This window comes from Ammodytes marinus (assembly GCF_949987685.1).
Source record: "Ammodytes marinus genome assembly, chromosome: 8".
Taxonomy (NCBI): domain Eukaryota; kingdom Metazoa; phylum Chordata; class Actinopteri; order Uranoscopiformes; family Ammodytidae; genus Ammodytes; species Ammodytes marinus.
The window spans coordinates 23,017,461-23,037,607 of record NC_137212.1 but is presented as its reverse complement, the minus strand read 5'-3'; the positions used below and the strand labels follow the sequence as shown (position 1 = coordinate 23,037,607).

General features: G+C 42.6%; 4 protein-coding genes across 4 annotated transcripts in view; 3 read left to right on the top strand and 1 right to left on the bottom strand.

Annotated features, from left to right (window-relative positions):
* The window catches only part of LOC307254367 (histone-lysine N-methyltransferase, H3 lysine-79 specific-like), a 30,301-nt gene extending 18,479 nt beyond the window's left edge, over positions 1–11,822 (top strand). The window contains exons 18-28 of the mRNA XM_080032727.1: positions 484–621; positions 746–871; positions 1,195–1,631; positions 1,763–1,853; positions 1,961–2,110; positions 2,359–2,401; positions 2,544–3,157; positions 3,676–3,881; positions 4,161–4,234; positions 4,775–5,461; positions 7,534–11,822. Coding sequence (XP_079888853.1) covers positions 484–621; positions 746–871; positions 1,195–1,631; positions 1,763–1,853; positions 1,961–2,110; positions 2,359–2,401; positions 2,544–3,157; positions 3,676–3,881; positions 4,161–4,234; positions 4,775–5,461; positions 7,534–7,541 — 2,574 coding nt within the window. The 3' untranslated portion in view covers positions 7,542–11,822. The remainder of the gene's footprint in view (positions 1–483; positions 622–745; positions 872–1,194; positions 1,632–1,762; positions 1,854–1,960; positions 2,111–2,358; positions 2,402–2,543; positions 3,158–3,675; positions 3,882–4,160; positions 4,235–4,774; positions 5,462–7,533) is intronic.
* LOC307253902 (uncharacterized protein) lies at positions 5,726–6,852 on the top strand (the record flags this gene model as incomplete). Its single annotated transcript, XM_080032125.1, has 2 exons — positions 5,726–5,783; positions 6,215–6,852. 2 exons carry the CDS (start codon positions 5,726–5,728, stop codon positions 6,850–6,852), a joined length of 696 nt encoding a protein of 231 aa, XP_079888251.1.
* Positions 11,823–14,311: 2,489 nt separating the features above from the next.
* On the top strand, positions 14,312–16,816 carry amh (anti-Mullerian hormone; the record flags this gene model as incomplete). The annotated part of the gene is made up of 7 exons (XM_080032848.1): positions 14,312–14,432; positions 14,596–14,895; positions 14,985–15,154; positions 15,239–15,350; positions 15,422–15,524; positions 15,622–16,053; positions 16,408–16,816. 7 exons carry the CDS (start codon positions 14,312–14,314, stop codon positions 16,814–16,816), a joined length of 1,647 nt encoding a protein of 548 aa, XP_079888974.1.
* Positions 16,817–17,287: 471 nt separating this feature from the next.
* On the bottom strand, positions 17,288–19,585 carry LOC307253829 (uncharacterized protein). Its single transcript, XM_080032004.1, has 5 exons — positions 19,470–19,585; positions 19,250–19,290; positions 19,022–19,156; positions 18,632–18,708; positions 17,288–17,605 (listed from the first exon to the last, which is right to left on the bottom strand). Exons 2-5 carry the CDS (start codon positions 19,251–19,253, stop codon positions 17,489–17,491), a joined length of 333 nt encoding a protein of 110 aa, XP_079888130.1. The 5' UTR covers positions 19,254–19,290; positions 19,470–19,585; the 3' UTR covers positions 17,288–17,488.
* Between the last annotated feature and the right edge of the window lie 562 nt (positions 19,586–20,147).

Here is a 20,147-nt window from a genome sequence, read left to right as displayed (position 1 = left end):
ATTTATTTTATCAAAGAAATCCTAAATTCTCTGCATGGCCACATGCATCATGCCTACTAATGATAAGTGCTGAAAACAGTTATTTGATAGGCAATCTGAATAGCTTAGATACCTTTTTATATTTTATATCCCATTCACGTTTAAATAGATAGCGAAACAAAATTTGAATGTCAGAGAGCAGAGTTTTCTTTGACTCAACACCACTGAGCTCCTCTAGTTAAAGCTTCAAATGTGTTGCACCTGAGAAACACCTAGTATCCCTGTACGGTGTGGTCAAAACTTGTGATGTGTGGAAAGCTTTTATTCACTCAACAGTGATTTCAGGTTAAAACAATCGTACTTATGCATTACTGCACAAGAATGAGAACTTCAACCACTTTAGGTTAGCAAAGAAAGGATTTTCACTGATGTTCAGTTGTTCTCATGAGCATATATATGTGTGTAGTTGATTTATCAAACTGTTTATGTGTGTGTGGTAATCAGCTGGGAGTGAAAGCCCTGACTGTGGAGGACCTGCTGCAGGCCCAGAAGGAGATATCAGCCCACAATCGCCAGCTAAAAGAGCAGACGAAGCAGCTTGAGAGAGAAATGGCCTTGCTGAGAGACCACAGCCTGCTACTGGTGGGCTTGCCACTATGTTGTTGTAACCTCTGCGCTGTTAGTACAGCAGCATCCCCAGTGATTCACACCTGCAGCATTCTCTGAGCAATCCCCTAACGGCAAGTGTGTGTTTTGTCGTTTTCAGCTGAAGGCTCGATGTGAGGAGCTAAAGCTGGATTGGGGCTCTTTGTGTCTGGAGAGTCTGTTGAAGGAGAAGCAGGCACTGCGCAGACAAATCTCTGAGAAACAGAGACACTGCTTGGAGCTGCAGGTACACAATCCACCTCCTCAATTTGTTGGATGCATTTCCAGATGCTTGCATTTCTCATTTCTACTTGCTGTGCTCTCTTGCCTCTTCTTCCATTCTGCCAACCTTTTATCCATACCTCTCTTTTCCTATGGAGATATTCCAAGGAATTAATAAGAATCACCTAAACTATTAAAAGTTTAGTTGACAAACACCTTAACTTTTAATAAAATGTCGATTTCAGAAAGGGTTTGCAGTCAGAAACATTTCACTTAATATTTCAGGTTGTTATACAGTAGAATGCCTGTTCTCTAGTGTAATGGGTCCCCCTGGTGTCTCGTTTGTAGATCAGCATTGTGGAGCTGGAGAAAAGTCAAAGGCAACAGGAGTTGCTTCAGCTCAAGTCGTACAGCCCGCGTGATGGCTCCTCACCGTACAGAAAGAGCCTCGAGTCGCGCTCTTCCAACGACATGGACTCGTCTAAGCTCGGCCTGTCTTCAGCCCCGGCCCTCAACGGTGTCAGCCCGACGCTGTCCATCAACGGCACCAGCTCACTGTGTTATGACCGGGCCAACACCAAGGGGGAGCTCCTGTCCCGCTACCTGCCCATCTCCCCAGACCACGAGATAGTCCCCGCCCACCCCGATGCCCGGCAGAGGCAGCAGAGCTCCTTCCACGCTCTGCCCGACTACACGCGCTTCTCCCCTGCCAAGATCGCCTTGAGGAGGCACCTCAACCAGGACCCCTCTGCTCACTTCAGAGGTCCAGGGCTGACCATACACAGGTCGGTGGTCACTAAAAATCTGCCAATGCACCTCCTTTTTATTTTCAAGATCTTCAAATGACTCCCTAATGCGTCAAACAGGCAACTAGTTCAAGCTAATTGTTCCCATTTCCCTTTTTTTCTTTCTTTAGGGAAATGAGTGGTGTTAACTCTCTGCTTGGAGCCAAGCTGCACTGCCCCTCTCCTATTGCATTTGATGCCCAAAACAAAATTTCAGAGAGGGTACATGTTTATCTTTTTTCTACATTGTTGATCTGTCATGTAAGCATACAGTTTTTTACCTTTCTTGTTAGCTCTCTCATTTTTGAAGCACATTAATTTTTCTATAGGGTGGGAAGGAGAGAAGCCCGTCTGTCCAGGGTGACAACAGCATCACAAGCCTTCCAATAAGCATCCCTCTGAGCACTGTGCACCCAAGTAAGCTACCAGTCAGCATCCCTCTGGCCAGCGTGGTGCTGCCCAGTCGTGCTGAGAGACTGGTGAGTTTGTTCATGACGGCAGCTATGTTACAATACTGTGCCCTGTTCCAGATGTAATAGAAGCTATGTTCAATTGGTGTGTCCACTGTAAGATACTCAGGTTTGAGTTATTTTAGATCAAGTTGTAGTTGTTCACCTGGATAATTAGCTGTTTAAGTTTCAAAAAATATATATATATTTTGTGGAATAACAAAAATTGTTACTTCGGAATTTACATCGCAATCATTTTTCTGCATTTATTATTTCAGAGAAGTACTCCAAGCCCTGTGTCTCAGGCTGGTCAGATAAATGGTAAGGAATACCTTTAAATCACTGATGTGATTTGAACACATATTTTACTCACTATTATAACCATTGAAGGATCTGTAGCTTTTTTTTTAAATGCATACATTCTGATTATTATATCTGTTATTTGTTTGGTCTCTGTTTTTAGGATATTCATCCAGCTCAGGGCTGATGAACGGAGGTGCCCATCCTGAGGAGCATAATGGTGCTTCTTCATCACCCCCTCTGCACACACACAACACTCTTATAACAGGACCAACGGGCAGAGGAGGAGGCCCCACCCTGAGCCCCCCCACCAGCACTGGGGGGGTGCTCCAGTATGCAGACGGACCCCCGAGGATCCTTCCAGAAGACGGGCAAGATCACCACCAGGGAGAGGGGTCGGACACGGAGCCCCAGGACGGAGAGATGCGGAGGAGAATCTTCTTCTCGTCCTCCTCCTCTTCATCCTCCTCTTCCTCCTCGTCGGGCAGCGGAGGAGCTCGCCTCCACCATCACACGGGCAACTCAGCCAAGCAGGGATACCACAGTAACCATGGAAACCACCACCACCAGGGCCCCGGCAGCACGCAGCACACTCACCCAGCCACACACACGGCGCCATCGCACGGCCTGGGCTGTCAGGAGGGACGCAAGCGAGGGAGAAGGAAACGCAGCTCCACAGTGGCTGTCACGGCCAGCACATCCCCAAAGAGGAGGTCATTCCCCGGGCTCGGCGCCAACAACCTCTCCTCAGGATCGCCACTCAACATTAACTCAATGGTGTGTCACCAAAGCATGGATAATTGATAAAGATTTTTTTTTTTTTTTCAGTTTCACTTTTGTTATGTGTTTTTTATTTATGTCTTTTAAGTATTTGAATAATGAGATCTAAAGAAAATCATAATATATTGTTGGGTATGTTTACACACGAAGGAACTAGCCTTGGACTATTGGTGCATACAATTAAACATAAACAGAGAAATAGAGTAGAAAGGTAAAATAACATCAAGGATTATAGAAAATATTCCAAAAAGATATATTATAAAAGTAGAAAGTTGAAATATCTGCTCTTTAAAGAAAAGAGCTGTACAATTACTGGCATGTTTCTGCTTTCTGATAAGTTGACAACTAGGCATTTTTGGTGCATTTACACCCCGATTTCTCCACGGATGAATGCAATAAGATTTGCTATCAGATTTATCAACACCTGTTTTTTTTTTTGTTTTTTTTTGTTGTTTTTTTGTTTTTTTCGCCATTTTATCATCTGGGTGTATTGTGCATGTCATGTATTCCATCAGGTGAGCAACATCAACCAGCCTCTGGAGATCTCTGCAATCTCCTCCCCCGAACAATCAAGCCGCAGTCCCATGGGTCCTGACCTAGACCAGCCGCCCGTCTTAAAGAGAGAGCGCCCCCTGGAGCTTAATGGCACAGGACGTTATTCCTCAGGCCCCAGCTCTGATGACGACGACTCAGGATATCCTGCCGACAGCTCGAGTTCACGGTAATGAAGTCATTTTAATATCAAGATAAGATGCCCTTTTTGCAAGAAGACTGCAATGGTCTCCACTGCAGCTGCAGGCTCCTTTTTTTTCTTAAGTCTGTGAGGTTGCTGCTTAGTTGGTCAATAACAACATTGTCTTTGCTTGATACTCAAAATCTAAAGTTGGTGATAAAAAAAAATATTGCTATTGCTCAGTTTCGACTTTATAGGGCTCACACACACATTGTTGTGTTTCTGTGTTTGATTTGATTGTTTATTGTTCTTTTTCAATCTCTGCAGAATTGAAAGAAAAATTGCCACTATATCCTTGGAGAGCAGAGATGGGCCTGGTAGACTAGGGGATGGTGAAAGAGGTACGAAAATAACCTTTCACTTGTTAAAATAAAAACTTAAATGAAGACCCTCTTCTTTTTTAATGCTATTCCTTCAATGATTAGTTAGAATCATATATTTATTCAGTAATTTTGCAGAGCTAGAGTAAAACTTTTTATATGTAGTATTGGGGGTGCGCTGGCTATTTAACACTATATATGTAACACACACACACAATCGTTTCATGCCTCATATATTTTACCCTGTTTTTTTTTTAAATATTTAATATAATATTATTTGCATAAATATTGTTATTCCTGCTACTATTACATTGGTAATCTGATTACCTTTATTTTTTTTAAATTTTTATTCTACTTATTCTTGTCTGTTTAATTTATTCATTAATGTAAGCTTAGCCCTCAAGTTTGGTTTTTTGGAGGGTTTGGTTTCTTCTATAGTTGTTAATTGTTCATAATTATTAAGGAAAATACATGTGTAAAAAATTAAAATCATCATCTTGCACGTCTGCTACATAATACATCATTCCAACCCACCTTTCTTTTCTTGTTTTCCTCCTCTAGGCCGTAAATCTGGTAGCAGCAGTGGTAACAGCACAGGCAGCGATGGCTCCTCTTCGTCCTCCTTGTCCTCCAACAGCAAGTGGAAATCCACCTTTTCACCCATCTCTGACCTTAAGCAACCCAACTCTGACCCCAGACAGGGGGGCTCTCCGTTTGGCACGGGGGGGTCGGGCCGGGGCACGGACTCAGACTCTGACCACAAACAACAACCGCATCAGCAGCCGGCGAGGAAAGGGAGTGATGGAGAGTCGTCCAGCTACGTCAGCCCAAACCCTTTCCTCAGTCAGGAGGCAGCCAGCCGGGGTGGAGGAGGAGGTGCTGCCCAGGGCAACAGTGGTTCAGACCAACGGCAGGCCCACCAGAAGCAGAAGGCCCCTCGCGACTGGGACCTGAAGACAAGCAGCAGCAGCCAGAATCTCTTCATATCCGCTGCTGCCAGTAGTGGTGGGGGCATTCTGAGTGGCAAGGTGGGAGGCAGTCCTGTAGCAGTCTCATCCACCACCGGGCCATCATCGGTGGGACAGTATCTGGGCTCTCAGTTCCCACTGGGAGGGGCCTCAGTCTTACAGTCCCTGTTCGGGGCCCAGACGGGCGGCTCCACGGTGAGTGGGACGCCGCGGCTGGTCAACGGACACTCGGCCCTGGGAAGCTTCTCCAGTGCTGGGCTGGCAGGGGGAGCAGCTGGAGGTGAGCGTCACTAAATAGCTGATTATGTATAAAGTTTTACCTGGGGATTGATTTACAAAGTGGGAGGTGGTAATAGTCTTAGCCTGGAGTCTTCTTGATAAAGAATAGTCTTGAGTAAGAGGGCATGAGCCTTTCTAATAGAGCCAGGTAAGTGGAGGTTCCAACGCTGCTGTCTTTCTGTCTGCCTCGCTTTGACATGCACTGCCTTGCTTGATTGCTGCAGTGGGAAACACCCTTGGAAAATGTTGCTTTTAAGCAGAATAAATGCTCAAGGAAAACCTTTTAAAAATAGAAAAATCTAAACTGAACGATTTGTCTCCAAGTCTGTAATAGAGCATGAATTTGTAACTTGTTTTATGTAACAAGTTACATAGTTATGTAACTATAACCACATTGTCATTTTCTGCGGGTGTATCTGTTATGGTTTATGTCAGAGTCAGTTCACTTGTAAGCAAAACATTTTTTATCGAGAAATCAATTTGGTATTAGAACTGTTTCAGTGTAACACTAAATGTTCCAAACAAATTTGTTTATAGTTAGTCATAGTGGACTGACTCTGTTTGCTTTCTGTGTGCTTGTCGAAGACTTGCTTGGCCGCTATGCACAACCTCAGCTCAGCCCTCGCTTCTCTCTTTGTCCCCCCCTGCCCCCTCCCCCCTCCTCCTCGCTCTCTTTGCCCCCCCATCCATCCATCCCTCCATTTCCGGCTGTTATGACTTTTTGCAGGTATATTTCACCACGTGGTCCCCACAGTGTCCTCCCATCAGTTTGGGGCGGTGCTGCCCACCTCCGGAGGCCTCGGCTCTCTGCTCAGTCTCTCCTCCTCCTCTTGCTCTACCTCGCACGCCCCTCCACAACAACACCCCGCCTCCACGCGCCTGGCCTCCTCCACGTCCTCACCTCTCCCCCTGTCCCTGTCCCTGACCCAGGCCCAGCAGTTGGGCCGCATCCAGTCTGTACTGCACAGCCCCCCCCCTCCCACGCTCTCCCTGCCCCCTCCCCCGCCCCTACACAGCGCCCCTGCTTCATCCTCCTCTTCCGTGACAGCCACACACTCTGACGCCGCGCCTCACTCCCGGTCCGACTCCCTCCACTTCCCCCGTCTGTCCCACTCCTCCCTACACCACCACCACCACCAGAGAGCCCAGCCATCCCTCTCTCTTTCTCTCTCTTCCTCCTCCTCCTCTGCTTCTGCCTCTGCTACCGCTTCCCTCTCCTCCTCTTCGTCTCGTCCATTCGCAGTGCACTACTCCCCGCGGCTGCCCCCTCCACCACCACCACCGCAGACGCAGCCCAGCAGCTCAGGTGGTGGCGGGGGCATGTGGAGGACTCAAGGCACGCATGGTACTAGCTACACCACCTCCCAGCTTCCTGGCTCTCGGCCTAGATAGGGTTAGGGGTGGCGGGGTGGAGGGGGGTGGGTGGAGGGGCAATCAGAGGTTGGAAAGAGGGGGAATGAGAGAGAGACTGGTGTGGAGTGAGAGAGACACAATACTTGTTTTCCCCCTGTGCTCCCACAAGCTGTTGTTCTGGTAAGTCAATTTATGGGATCTAAAGGTGGAGTCAGCGATTCTTGTTGTCAAAATCAGTAAATATCTCCTCACAATCCCCTACCTGTACGTACTGTGTGTTCACGGAAAAAGTACCGAGTTAATAGACAATATCCTTTATTTAACTGCAGGTTAAAATCATTGAGAATAAAAATCCCTTTTCCAAGAATGAACTGTCCAAGAAAGCAGCACTATGATAAAATAAGTACAACCAACATAGTTGCGTCCAATTCTGAGCCTAAGCTCCGTTACCTGGTATGTGAAGAAAGAGGGCCCACCATAGCTAGGAACATGCCCGTTTAGGTTGTGTATTATTACTGGATTTTTTTTTTTCAGGTCACACACAATACGGACAGGCAGTTGATCACAGAGAGATATTCACTGATTTTGACAACATTCTCCAGAATTGCTAACCCTTTTTGAAAGATTTTTGTCCTACTTGTTTATTACCAGATCTGTTGTAGAATCGGTTAGCCACAGAATGGCTCATGTTGTCTTTCTCCGTCTTCTTTGATGTTTCAGGTAATTGACTAAAACTACCTCAAGATTAAATAAACTATGCAAAAGTCCAGGTGTGGACCAAGGCACTCTTCTCACTCACTGGTGCTGCACTACCCAAATGCCTCCAAGACCGGCTTCTGTACTGGGATATCTTTGTCACACACACACACACACACACACACACACACACACCACCACTATGGTCACCTTGAGCAGAATTCATAGGTACTGGTCTTGTTTCTGGGTGGCGTGATAACATGTAGGTTTTAATATCTTACATTATGGATATCAGTTCCGGCTGCCTCCTAGCACTGAATGAAGATCTGCTTTAACATTGAGGTGCTCAAAAATATGATAGTTTGTCTTTTTTTTGTTGTCCTAGTCACTATTATAGCAACTAGTGTTAAGCAAACTAATCTGTTTTATATGGTTTAATGTAACATTTAAAGACAGATTGAGGCACACAGTCCACCAATGTAAGCTAAGTCTCATCTTGTTCCCTCCAAAGTTTCATCAGTGCATCTGTTTGCACACTCAAACACAAACACAGACCAGTTCACTGAACTCCGCTCAGATGTCATGCAGTTTGCCTCTCTGCATGTGTGCTCTCTTATCGGTTTTCTTCCTTCAGTGAAATTCAATATTTGTTGTAACATGTTTGAATATGAAACAAGATGAGGAATTTTCGACACTGGATAGTAAGAGAGAGTTACTCATGTAGCAGAAGATGTACAAGTCCTGCCTGGTTGGTTGACACCCCTTCCACTCTGGTAATGTTGGTGGTGTACAATATTTTCACATTTAAGAAAAAAAGTGGGGAATTTACTGTCCCTTTTACTTTAAAACAAATTAATACCCATATTGTACAATGCTGTTCTGGCTGCCCTATTTGGCAAACAATATTTACTTTCTTTGTTCTTTGCCACTAACTGGAGCAAAACCAATGAAAGTCCCATTCTGAGAGATCTAACCATTTCTTCAGGTGTGGTTCAGTGTTTCTCTTATAATTTCAGATGTTTAACATATTGGTGAACATTTCGTTGTTAACTGCGAAAAGGTGCTTCTTGGTATTGTGTGAGATAAATCGTATATCGCATATTTCACTATTCTGTAAATGAATGAGCCAAAGAAGGAAGAACACTGAAGAATAGTGGTTTGTGTTCAGATGTCGGCCTTATTTTGAAAATACTGTGGGGTGTCAATCATGCTAAACAGAGCTGAGTACATCTTCATTTTTTTTAAAGACCCCATGAAATCCTTTTAATGATGGTGCTCTGCGTAGACAATGTCAGCAACTCTCTAGTCGACACAGTGCTGTCTAAAGAGTTCTGGCTACACTGTTTTAGTGCTTTAGTGAAGTCGAATACAGGTGTCAGAGAATCCAGCTCTATTTATGAACATTTTCTTCTTCAATCAATTTGATAAGACAAACTACCAGCAGCAGAAATACTCTTACAGCAGGATTTTCTTCTTCCTTTTTTTTTTTACTCTTCTAAAGCTAAACTTATTCATATTATCTCTGCTGTTGGGAAATGCAGGTTTAAGCAAATGTTTAGGACTTAAGTGTTGACAATATGTGGAATTATGCTAATTTAGTTTGTACAAACACACGCCCACACTCACTCACTCGCGCAAATCCTCACACACTGAGAAAACAAATAACCGTAACCACAACAAACTACTGGACTCTCTTAACCTTTTTGTTTTGCTTTTGTTATACATGTTAATTTTTTTTTGTTGTTTTTGTAAACAATGTTTGTACTGTGAATGTGATTCATTCTCCGACTGTATAGTTGTGTATAATTTAGATAATTCTATTTATGCTGTCAGTCTCTCCATTGGCCTTTGGTATTTGATTTTACTTTTCATTTTGATCCTGAAATGTGTTGACATTGTAGAATGCAATAGTGTGCGTGTACTTGACTCACAGTCTGAAAACAATGGTGCTATATTTTAACTGTACCTGATCTTATTTATTCTATTGTGAAAAAAACATCAAAAACCAATCAAGTACTTGGTGCTGTACACAGGGACATTTGTAAAGCCATTTTGTGGCATTTCCTTTTCTCATATTTAATGTGCTATTGTCTGGATCTTTGAATGCCTACAACTGTAGACAGACAACACCTTTTAGATAAAACGTACTCTGCAGCAGCTGGCTCAGAGTCTGAGGGAACAGGTATGAGGACCCTGGGTCAAGTCAGCCCGCTTTGCTCTCCAAGGCGAGCTGCTTTTCTATTGAAGAACATGACACACTGTTTTTGTACATAACTTATTGTTTTTCCTTGTATGTCTCTCCATCATAAACAGAAAGGTATATCAAAATGTATCTATACACAGTATATAAATATGAATATATATATATATAAAAGTGAATTGGGGGGTTTTGGTGCTGGCATTGTGACCTTAAACTTATCCTGTTAAACAGGAGGCTTGAAGCCATGGAGAGTGAAGCAGTGCCACCACATGATCTTAACAGATGGTGCCTAACAATATGGTGACACAGCAGCACACCTGAATTCTTGCCACACACACACCCTGCAGAACTAGAAGTTGAAAGTCTTTGTGCATTTAACAGGTGCTAAATTCCAGCTCGCTTAATCTCATCACTTCCGTCAGATGTATTTGCGTCTTTATTTTGTTTTGTTTTACCAACCCATACTCTGCAGGAAAAATGGTGCTTCTGTTTCCAAACAATGGCAATTCAGATTTGACTAAATCTTTAATGGTGCATACAAAACTGTGTCAACCTCTTACACACTCTGTGTGTCTGTAGATGTCTTACTGACGATGCCCTACTACCTTGTAATGTTAGCATATTGTGTCATTACAAAGACATGCTGAAAACAATTGTGTTTAGGTGCATGTGTGTATCACATGGTTGGTATGGGGTGCAGCTAAGCTTCCTTTTTCTCAGATAGTGGAAATACACTCACGCTCAGTTTGTATGCGTGTGTGTGTGCTTTTTTCCAACTTGCTAGTGCATATCTAAGGGAAGATTAGACGAATAATCAAAGCTTTATTGTAAACTCCTGTCCAGTGTGCACTCACTCTAGTAAACACAAATGTGTTCCTCACCTCCGAGTGTTCCAATTAAAAAATAAGTAATGTTAGAACATAATTAGAGACTTAAGTCAGCACTGAGAGGTCTTTTATAATTATTGTTGATGATGCTGTTTTGATTTTCTTATTCTTGGTGTTTGATACAATTGCAGTTCTGCTTTTAATGGTGTCTCCAGATTCCTTTTTAATACTACTAGTCAGACAGACAGCACGGTGCTCTCCTTCACTTAAAACAAGGACATTGCAGCTATTGATAAATACTACTCTTCTCCTGTTGTGCTGCAGGGTCTTATGATTCAATAATCTTCAACACGAGCTTGCCTGGCGGCTTTCTTACGGTCCAGTTTTCCTACAGACATTTCTTTCATCTGGATGCGTTGTGGTGTATGTGCAAGTGAGAATAGTTAGAGGAATTGGCAACAACAAAAACTCCATTCATAACTACTTGTACAATCAATTAAAGGGTTTGAGGTGCTGTTATTCAAGTCCTTTGGTGTATGCGCATGATTTGAACTATAGCTTCTATGCAGTCCTCCAACATTCTCCATCCTGGTACATTATTGCCAATCTGTGAGCTTTGCAGTCGAGGCCGTTTACTCTAAATCCTGCCAAAGGTATTAAAACTCAGGAACTTCACATATTGCTTGAAGTGATTTTCTTAACTACTACTGCATGTCACAAATCACCATTCTTTGGCATGGTGAAGTTTCTCTCTCGAACCGAGCTCAGGACCAGAACAAACCCCTCAGTAAGGTGAAATAAGCAAGCTGTATTTGTCGGTTCTCCTCAGATTAATTCTCGCTGTCACATACATCAAGCCTCTGGGTGAAATCCAGCTTTATAAAGCTTTATGAGTTCTCTCTGATCTCAAGAAGCTGTGAAATGGCTCTGACTTTTCAGCATCCTCCTCATCTCACACAGGCCTCTGTCTAGATTTGTGTCTCTAAGGTGGGTTCACAGTCCTTTCTTGGGATGCTTCCCATTGTTTGGGCTGGGGGTGGAAGTGGGGTTAACCGACACTGGACACCAGTGACCTACGTGTATAGTGAAACAAGGTGAAGCCAGGGCAGGTTTGAGGTGCAATAAAGGCAAACCTGCTTTCCAAAAGGCCCTGGGTTTTCATGATGAAATTGTTACTGTTCTGTGTTGGTGCTTTTATCCTAAGATGTTATAATGAAACAAATGGAATTAATGTTTTTTTCTGCGTTTTATGATTATTAATTAAAAAAAGTTTCATAATATTTGAATATATTTTGTGTGTGGTATTTATTATGTCTGATCCCATTCTGTTCGTCCTTCCTGAAAACTAGTAAATCGTGATGGCTTTTACACAACCTTTCATTTAGAAATCAAGACAGCGCTTACATAATGAGCTTCTGAATTTTTATATTCAAAATGCCCTCTATCTTCATTTGAAAGAATGTTTGACCCCTATGTTGAAATGTCCACAATAGGTTAATAAAGAATCGGGAGGCATTTAACTAGCCCAAAATAATGGCCAAAAACGGCTTTAATAAACTCGTAGTAGGAAAATGTAGAGACCGCAAAGAAGAGTTCCGGTTTCTCAATTCTCACAACACTCACAAGCCCTGATTGGCACATTGTAGATGAAAACATGACATCATGTTGTTCCCTGCAAAAAATGGGATGATGCAGTGTCTGCCAAGAAATGTCCTAAAATCACTGTAGATAACATGTTGCAGCCATTAGGGAATAATGAGTGGTTCTTGTGATTCCTCCCCGGAGATTTGTGATGTGGAAGAGTGAGCCTTGGTGTTATCTCTTGGGATACGTGAATACTGCACATCTCTGAGACCTTGAATGTCTGAAAAACAAGATTCCAGCCGTCAGAGTGATGGGAGTGACCAGGGTTTGAGTGGAATCAGATTTCCTGTCTCTGTGTACGGAAGCTGAGAACAAGTCAACTATCTTGTGATCCTGAGATAAACAACATTTGTTTTCTAAATCAAAGCTGTTTCACCCCACAAGCTTGCTGTTTACTCGAGAGCACAAACAAGTGAAATTACCTTTTTTGATAGTTGATTGACGTGTTATCTTGAAATAGGGCCAATCTACTTCAGATACTGAGATCATCAATTTGTGATCTCCAAATAACGCCATTTAAAGGAGAAGTAAGTGATATTGTTTTGTTTATATAGGCCTACGTGTTTAATCACTATATTCATACAGCAATCACTTAAACAGTATGCACAGTTCATATTACAGGTCATTCTGTCATTCAGTTTTGTAGTAGGCCTAATTGCCAGATAAAATTGAGTATCCCGCTAGTTTTATCCAATCAAGAGATAGAGCGCTATGAAGAGGCGGGTCTCTGTGCCCCTGAACGATGACTCACTACTCTCCATCGCGACACTATCTGACGAAGACGGCTGTACGTTCATGTGGTGGTGATGTAGGGACGAGGGGGGGGGGGGCTGCTAACTGCAGTCACTGACAGGAAGTTAGCTAAAGGGACCATATCACTTTCTTCTCCTTTAATACTATAAATGATAAGAGGAAACAACATTCTATTTTCTCAAAATCCAGAGAAAATGCCATTAAATAAATAATTGCAAGCACGGCCATGTTAGGCTTCCGTACTGTTCATTCTTAGAGCAGGATTCTGTTCAATGTCTCCTCCCATTCACATGAATGAGATCAGATAGTTTACCCATTCATTGGAGGACAACCTGCTGGGAAGGATATTGTTTTATTTACTGTAGCTGAAAATTCATTTGTAGTTCTGGAAATAAAAGACAAATCTTAATTTACAACAAATGGCTGTTCACTGTTAAAGCTTTCTTTTGGGGAAATATGCTTAGGCCTATTAACTATTATAATTAATGAGAATATAACATTGTTGAAGCTGGAGCCAGCGTTGTGTCAAGCTTAGTTAGATGGTTAGTTAAGCGGGGTCATCCCTATATGTTCCCACAGTCCGATGGTCCCACAGTCCTAAGTTCCTGAAATTGGTGATTGGGGTCAGGCATCACAGCTGGGTGGTTAGGGTAAAGGGGACAGCCCGAGGTTAGACTAGGAGAGACACAAACACTCACAGAAATACTATTCTATTTTATATAGTTCGATTACTAAGAAATGTGGGAACATAGACAGGCTCCCAATTTAGCTTATCTTAGTTTTTAGCGTATAGACTGGAAACGGCCTGGCTTTTAAATATGTACTTTGAAACTGCCTCAAATAAGGATCTGTAGCCTACTGTCCTGATGCTGAGCCCATTTCCTTTAACAAAGCAACCTTCCAGTGTTTTCTAAACAATTGAATTGAACACTTGTTATCGTCCACACATGTATAGTTTTAGTTATGCAACTATACTGTGTATTCCAGTGAAGCTCATTGGTGTCTTTTATGTTAATAACTTGATATAAATCTTTACAACCACAATGGATTACAACAACTCTCCCATTCCTGCTTGTAGCAGTTTTTGTTGTGAGAGCTTTATGAGAAAGTTACACTGTATAATCTTGAAACCTCACAGGATGTGTCAACTCCTCCATTAGTCTACAGACAGGGAGTTTCAAACCAACACAAACTGCCTTTTACTGCCTCAGACAGAATTCTTAGTCTAAATCATCAAGGACACAAATGTTTTTGGCAGCGTGTTTCCAAGTGAGTGAGAAGTGAAGGGGGAGGATATAACTCCCATCCTCATGAAATTGACCCAAAACAAGCGATTGGGAAAGTTCTGACAACACATGCACACAAACACACAGTGAGTATGTTGGTAACGGATGTCTTCCGCCGTGGAGCGTTGATGCTGTGCTGGACCAGGCTCTGTGTGGCCCTGCAGGTCTCACATGGACAGAAGCTGACCCCAGCCCACCAGCCCACAATGACAGGTCAGACATGCATAATTCAAACCCAACTAAACCTTTGAAAGTGCAATTTTGTGAAATGCCTTTATATTTTATGTTTCATAGCTGATCGTCTGCATGCAGCACCTGTTTCAAGCTCTCCTCTGTTTTTCAGTGTGTAATGTAATTAGTTATTTTTTAATCAAAGGAGACCACCGCACATCAAGCTCCACTGAGACTGGGGATGTTTTGGAAATTACAAATGTGGAGCACATCCTCCCACCAACAAGGACCTCTCCTCACATCCATGGCCCGTGCTTTGTGCATGACGTGTTCGCAGCCTTGAGTGAATGTGCCGAGAACGACGGTGAACTCACAAACAGCAGTTTGACTCTGTTTGGTATCTGCACAGACTCTGACAACTCATCAGGCTCAGTCTTATTAGAGCTTGCTAATGGAATGATCAGAAACCAGGGACATGGTTTGGAGGTTTTGCATCCAGGGGAAGGTAAGAGTTCTCTCAGAGTGCAAGCATCTCTGTTTAAATGTTGATGGGTCATCTTTTATCTTAGAGCAATGTTTTGGTTTCTCCATCAGTGCTCTTGGCCGAAGGAGATGAGAGAGGAACACTCAAATTGACCTTTGACCTCCAGCGGTCTCCTTTGCTCAAGCTCAAGCCTGTGCTGCTCTTGGCGTTTCAAAGTCCGCCCACAGGAGCAAACCTGGACGTCAAGTTCAGCAGTCATTCACTGCATCCTAACACACAGGTAAAGAAAAGGCCCGGTGTGAGTAATTCATGAAGGAAAAAATAACTGCCCTGAAGTTACTGAAACTGTTGTTTTCTTTTGTAGTCCGTGTGCATTTCAGGAGAAACACAGTACATATTACTGACAGGAAGAGCTTCAGAGGACAACGTTCACCAGAGATGGGGGATTTCTGTCGAGACAAAATCCCCAGATATGAGTAAGACGTGATATGAATGAGTTAAACATTTTTGTCTCATGCACTCTCCTCACGCATTCACTTTTGTACAGGGCAGAGTCTAAAAGACATCCTTATTGGTGGAAAATCAGCAAGACAATTCAGCGTGGCTTCACTTCTGCTTTTCTCTGGGGAAACAGGAACCGAATCAAGGTTGTAAAAGCTTTTTTGGTTCCCTGTTGAAATTCTACCAGATTACTGTCTGTAAGTGGTGCTCAATCACTTTTCTATTTTTTCCACCTCTATATCTTAGATACAAACACGTTGCGGGTTCATCCGGGGCCCATTCACAGACCCCCTCCTTCCTCTGTGAGCTGAAGCGGTTCCTGGGTGGTGTCATGCCCCAGGGTCAGCCCGAGTCCCCTTCGCTCGGGCTGGACTCCTTACGCTCCCTGCCTCCGCTGACCCTGGGCCTGTCCTCCAGTGAGACCCTTCTGGCAGGACTGATCAACTCCACGGCCTCCACCGTCTTCTACTTCAGCAGCCCCTTGTCTGAGGCGCGTGGTGGGGAGCTGGCCCTGTCTCCTGCACTGTTGGAGGAGCTCAGGCAGAGGTTGGAGCAGACGGTATTGCCGGTGATGAAGGTCATAGCGGAGGAGGAGGTGGATCACAGAGCCGCTGTGCAACTGGGGAGGCTTCAGGAACTCAGTGCGTTTGCGGAAAACGAACCGGCAGCAGGTGATGTGTACACAAAATTCAAGTCACCCAAAGTTTTCTTTGTCAGTTGCTGCACCCCCGTAGCCATGTCAGATGAACTCAATTAATACCCCCTTAATCAACACATGTCATGTTTAAGCGGATTTTATTTAACTATTTACAGATCCAAAAAAAAATCTTGTCATTAAAGGAATAGTTCAACCTATTTTTATTTATTTTCAGCTTGTTGCCTCAGTCTCAGTTTCAAGACAAGGCGTCCTGAGTCCTAAATTGTAGACGACACTAGTATTTGCATTATTCTTTAGCTTGCCGGACATAACATTCAGATTGAAAGCAAGATCCTGTGCTTTTTATGCTGATGCCTGTTTCCTCCTGTGCATAGAACAGGAGAGAGCCAGTACCGTGCATTTCTTCTGCTGAAGGCCCTGCAGACAGTGGTCCGAGCCTATGAGACCCAGAGGGGACTACGGGCCACCAGAGGCGACCACGACAGCCCAGAGAGGGGAAACGTGTGTACGTTGAAAAGCCTCACCGTGTCCCTGAACAGGCATCTTGTGGGGCCAAACACCGCCAACATCAACAACTGCCACGGCTCTTGTTCCTTCCCCCTGGTCAACACCCAAAACCACGGCCTCCTGCTCCAATCCCATATCGAGCGTGGGAACGCGAACGAGCGGCCGCCGTGCTGTGTGCCCGTGGCCTACGAAGCCCTGGATGTGGTGAGCTTCGAAAAAGGGACCTACCTCTCCATTCAACCAGATGTGGTGGCCACGGAGTGTGGGTGCCGCTGAAGCTTTTTTTTTCTTCTTTTTTTGTGACAACAAATATATTTGCCATGTTTGTTTGGTGAAGTGCCTCTTATCACCGTCACTTATTTATTTACACATAATTAACACACTAACTGCACATGTTAATTGACACGTAGCCTACGTTTAAGCTCGAGACTGTCACATTATAGAGATGATGTATTATTTATTTGTAGAACATTTTTCTTACATTCAGAGTTTTAAAAAAAAAACGAACATAATTGTATTCCAAGATAAGTCTTTATTTTTTATATATATAGGCCTACCAAATATGAGTATTAGCATCTCTCTGTTTGTCAATATTTTTTTATTTCAATCAAGCAAACCACGTTTATCATTGAAAATATTGTAATTAAGCTACCAACTGGTGGCTAACAACTTATGTTAATGACTACTGCTGATGCTAAAACAAAACAATGTTACATGATATATTTCAAGATCAGTGGATACTGAAAGGTACATTTGATTGAGTGATTTCAAGTATGCATGTGTGTATCCTCTACAATACAAGCAAAAAAACATTGAATGTAACATTCTGTTTCTTTATATTATTAAATGCTAAGTACATTGAAGACTGTGTGTGCTCTTTATTAAAAAAAACTGTTGTAACAGTCCATTTTATGATGGTTCACTTTGCTTCAAACAGCTGCACAGTAATCATTCGTTGGCTTTGGGCTTCAGGATTACTTTTGGGCCAATGGGCTTTTTTCTTCTTCTTATCACTCCAAGTTCTTCAGATCCCCACCAGCACACCAAGTTGTCCCATAAATTAATCTGGAAGCACACAGCATGAAACAAGATACACAGTCAAGTTCAAAAAGTGATGGCTCTAATAACACATACAGTATATGTGTACAGCCACATGATGATAAAAGTTCAATTTGACTTCTTGTCATTTTTAAGTGTGGTTTTGTTGTACTTATAGAATTGTCTTAGTTGATTCAAGTGATGATGATGCACATTTTGAGAAGTTCATTTTTAAATTATGAGTTAGTTCATGTCAGATATTTAGCTGAACAACAGATGATGTCAGCTGGAGACAAATCCTGGAGCTACTCCATTGAAAGTCCCTAAGAAAAAAACCTTGAAGGCTTTCAGACTTGAAACACTTTCATAGAAAACTGACAGAGCCCTGACCTTATATGGTTATATGACCTGTGATAGAGATTTAAGGTTTGCACGAAAAAGCTCTGAATTAGTTAAATATATGTAACCCCCTGGTTGGTCATCCAGCTTCCATTGCCATGCCCCAAAACCATACAAACCAGTAAAAGCTCTGCAGAAATGTAGGAAAATAAACCCTTCATGTAAATTCATAGTGTGCATTGCTTTTGCCTAGCATCAGTCTTGCGTAACCAAAACCAGATTTGGTCAAGCTCATAAAAGTAGGAGGATTAGGTACTTTAGTACACTAAGGTCACTCAGTACTTGCGGACTTAAAGTAGTATGATAACAAATAAATGAGAGTGAAGCATGCTGTTGGTGCTTATCCCTGTTTGGAGCTAGTTGTACGTTGGCACGGTCTGTTTACTTCCATGTTTTGATTTTATCCAAATCTCCTTGGGTTTATTTAGACAAGGGTTTGGCAAAACAACATTAACCTAGAGTTGTTTAATCCAGCTGCAACTGATCCCATTCACATCCTGCAAGTGAGCTAAACATAAGATAATCTAATCATTTGGTATACAGTATGTTCAAACTGCTCAAATAATGTGACCATAATCTACGTGACCCCTTAACTGTCCCAGTATAAAGACTATTAGGCCTAGGCTAAACAAGAGTTTAAAAGATGGACAATACCTGAAATATTGAACCGTCCTGCACACTTCCAATGAAAGACCGTATACCTGTCTCCTCGACAAAATTATCCATAGCATCTAGAAGACAAGAAAAATACAAAAAAGACTGAAGGCCTGTTGACTCAAAGAGGAAGAGTTAAGGATTAGACAATAGGCCAAAAAGTGTGGTATTATTAAATAATATACCAAGGTCAAATGTTTTGTTAGTAGCAGAAAAACTGAATCTATGGAGCATGAATGTTGCACATTCCTGCTAAAATACTGCAGAAACAAACCCAATACATCTCACTGTCAACATGAAATGTACAGCAGTTTATGTGTCAGTCTTGCTCATGAAGTGGAGTGTCTCCCTGCTGCACTTAATGTGATTACAGTATATACTAATACTCACCATGCAGATCGTGGACCCCTGAGCTTACAAGTAGTACTACCAGTGCCAGCACTAGGCAGCGGTTCATAGTGAATCCCTTCCATGGATTTGGAACATCACTCAAATTTTCAATGGACAGAATCCGTGCATAAGACACTACGGAGAAGCACAATGGATTCAAATGAATGGACTATTTGCTAGAAAAATTCCTTCATCTCTTTGTTAAGTCTGGACATTTACTTTACTTACTCATGGTGTTTTTAGATGTTCCAACTCTGGCTTCTAATGTCCTGCAAAATTAGGTGTTAAAGGTAAGTATGTGTTACTGCCCGACTGAACTGTAAGTCATAGACTTACAAGACAAGCTTAAAATAGGCTCCTAGCGCTGGTTGTACAGGACAGATATGATATAAAGAAGCTCAGAGTTCAGTTTAAAATGAACCTCTGCACATGAAATAAAGAAACCTACCCGATTCGACCCTTCAGTTGTGTTTAATCAATGTGGTTGTTTTGATGGGGATTTCTCTTCCGCAGGAACCAGAGACAGTGTTACACACGCCGTGGCTGCACCATGCTCCGTTGCTCCTTGATTGACAGGCACAGATGGAAGTCCTTCAAAAAACAAAAATGACATTCATAGTGTGCAGTTGATACTTACCAGTTAAGTTAGTAAGCTATGACAACAGCATGCACATTTAAAGTAGACCTATAGTCACTTTACTTTGGTGGGCCTATTTCCAATAGCCAACAGTTATAGGTCATTACATCATGATGCAGACAATGAATATAGCCTACTGTACAATACATATAAACGTAGGCCTATTAAAGTAGCCTATTGTAGGCCTAAGTCAAGGAATAGCCTACAAATCAAAAATGTACAATAAAGCATTGTTTTTAAAAATGAACATTGAAGCAAGATGGATGTGTTAATGTTACACAGTTATTGTGGAGATTGTAGGCCAAACAGACACACACACACACACACACACACACACACACACACACACACACACACACACACACACACACACACACACACATGGGCTACAGTTGATCTTTTCGAAGTCTTAGATTTTTTATTTTTTTGTATTTTGCATTGTTGGAGAGAAATTGTCCAATGTCTATGCTATTCTTATTTGTTGTGGAT

What these genes read in the sequence shown, in the direction of transcription:
- LOC307253829 (XM_080032004.1), bottom strand. An exon ending in AGGGGTCCACGATCTGCATG is followed by an intron (nt 18,709 to 19,021) that starts GTGAGTATTAGT and finishes CTTGTCTTCTAG; the next exon opens with ATGCTATGGATAATTTTGTC. An exon ending in AGGACGGTTCAATATTTCAG is followed by an intron (nt 17,606 to 18,631) that starts GTATTGTCCATC and finishes GTGTGCTTCCAG; the next exon opens with ATTAATTTATGGGACAACTT.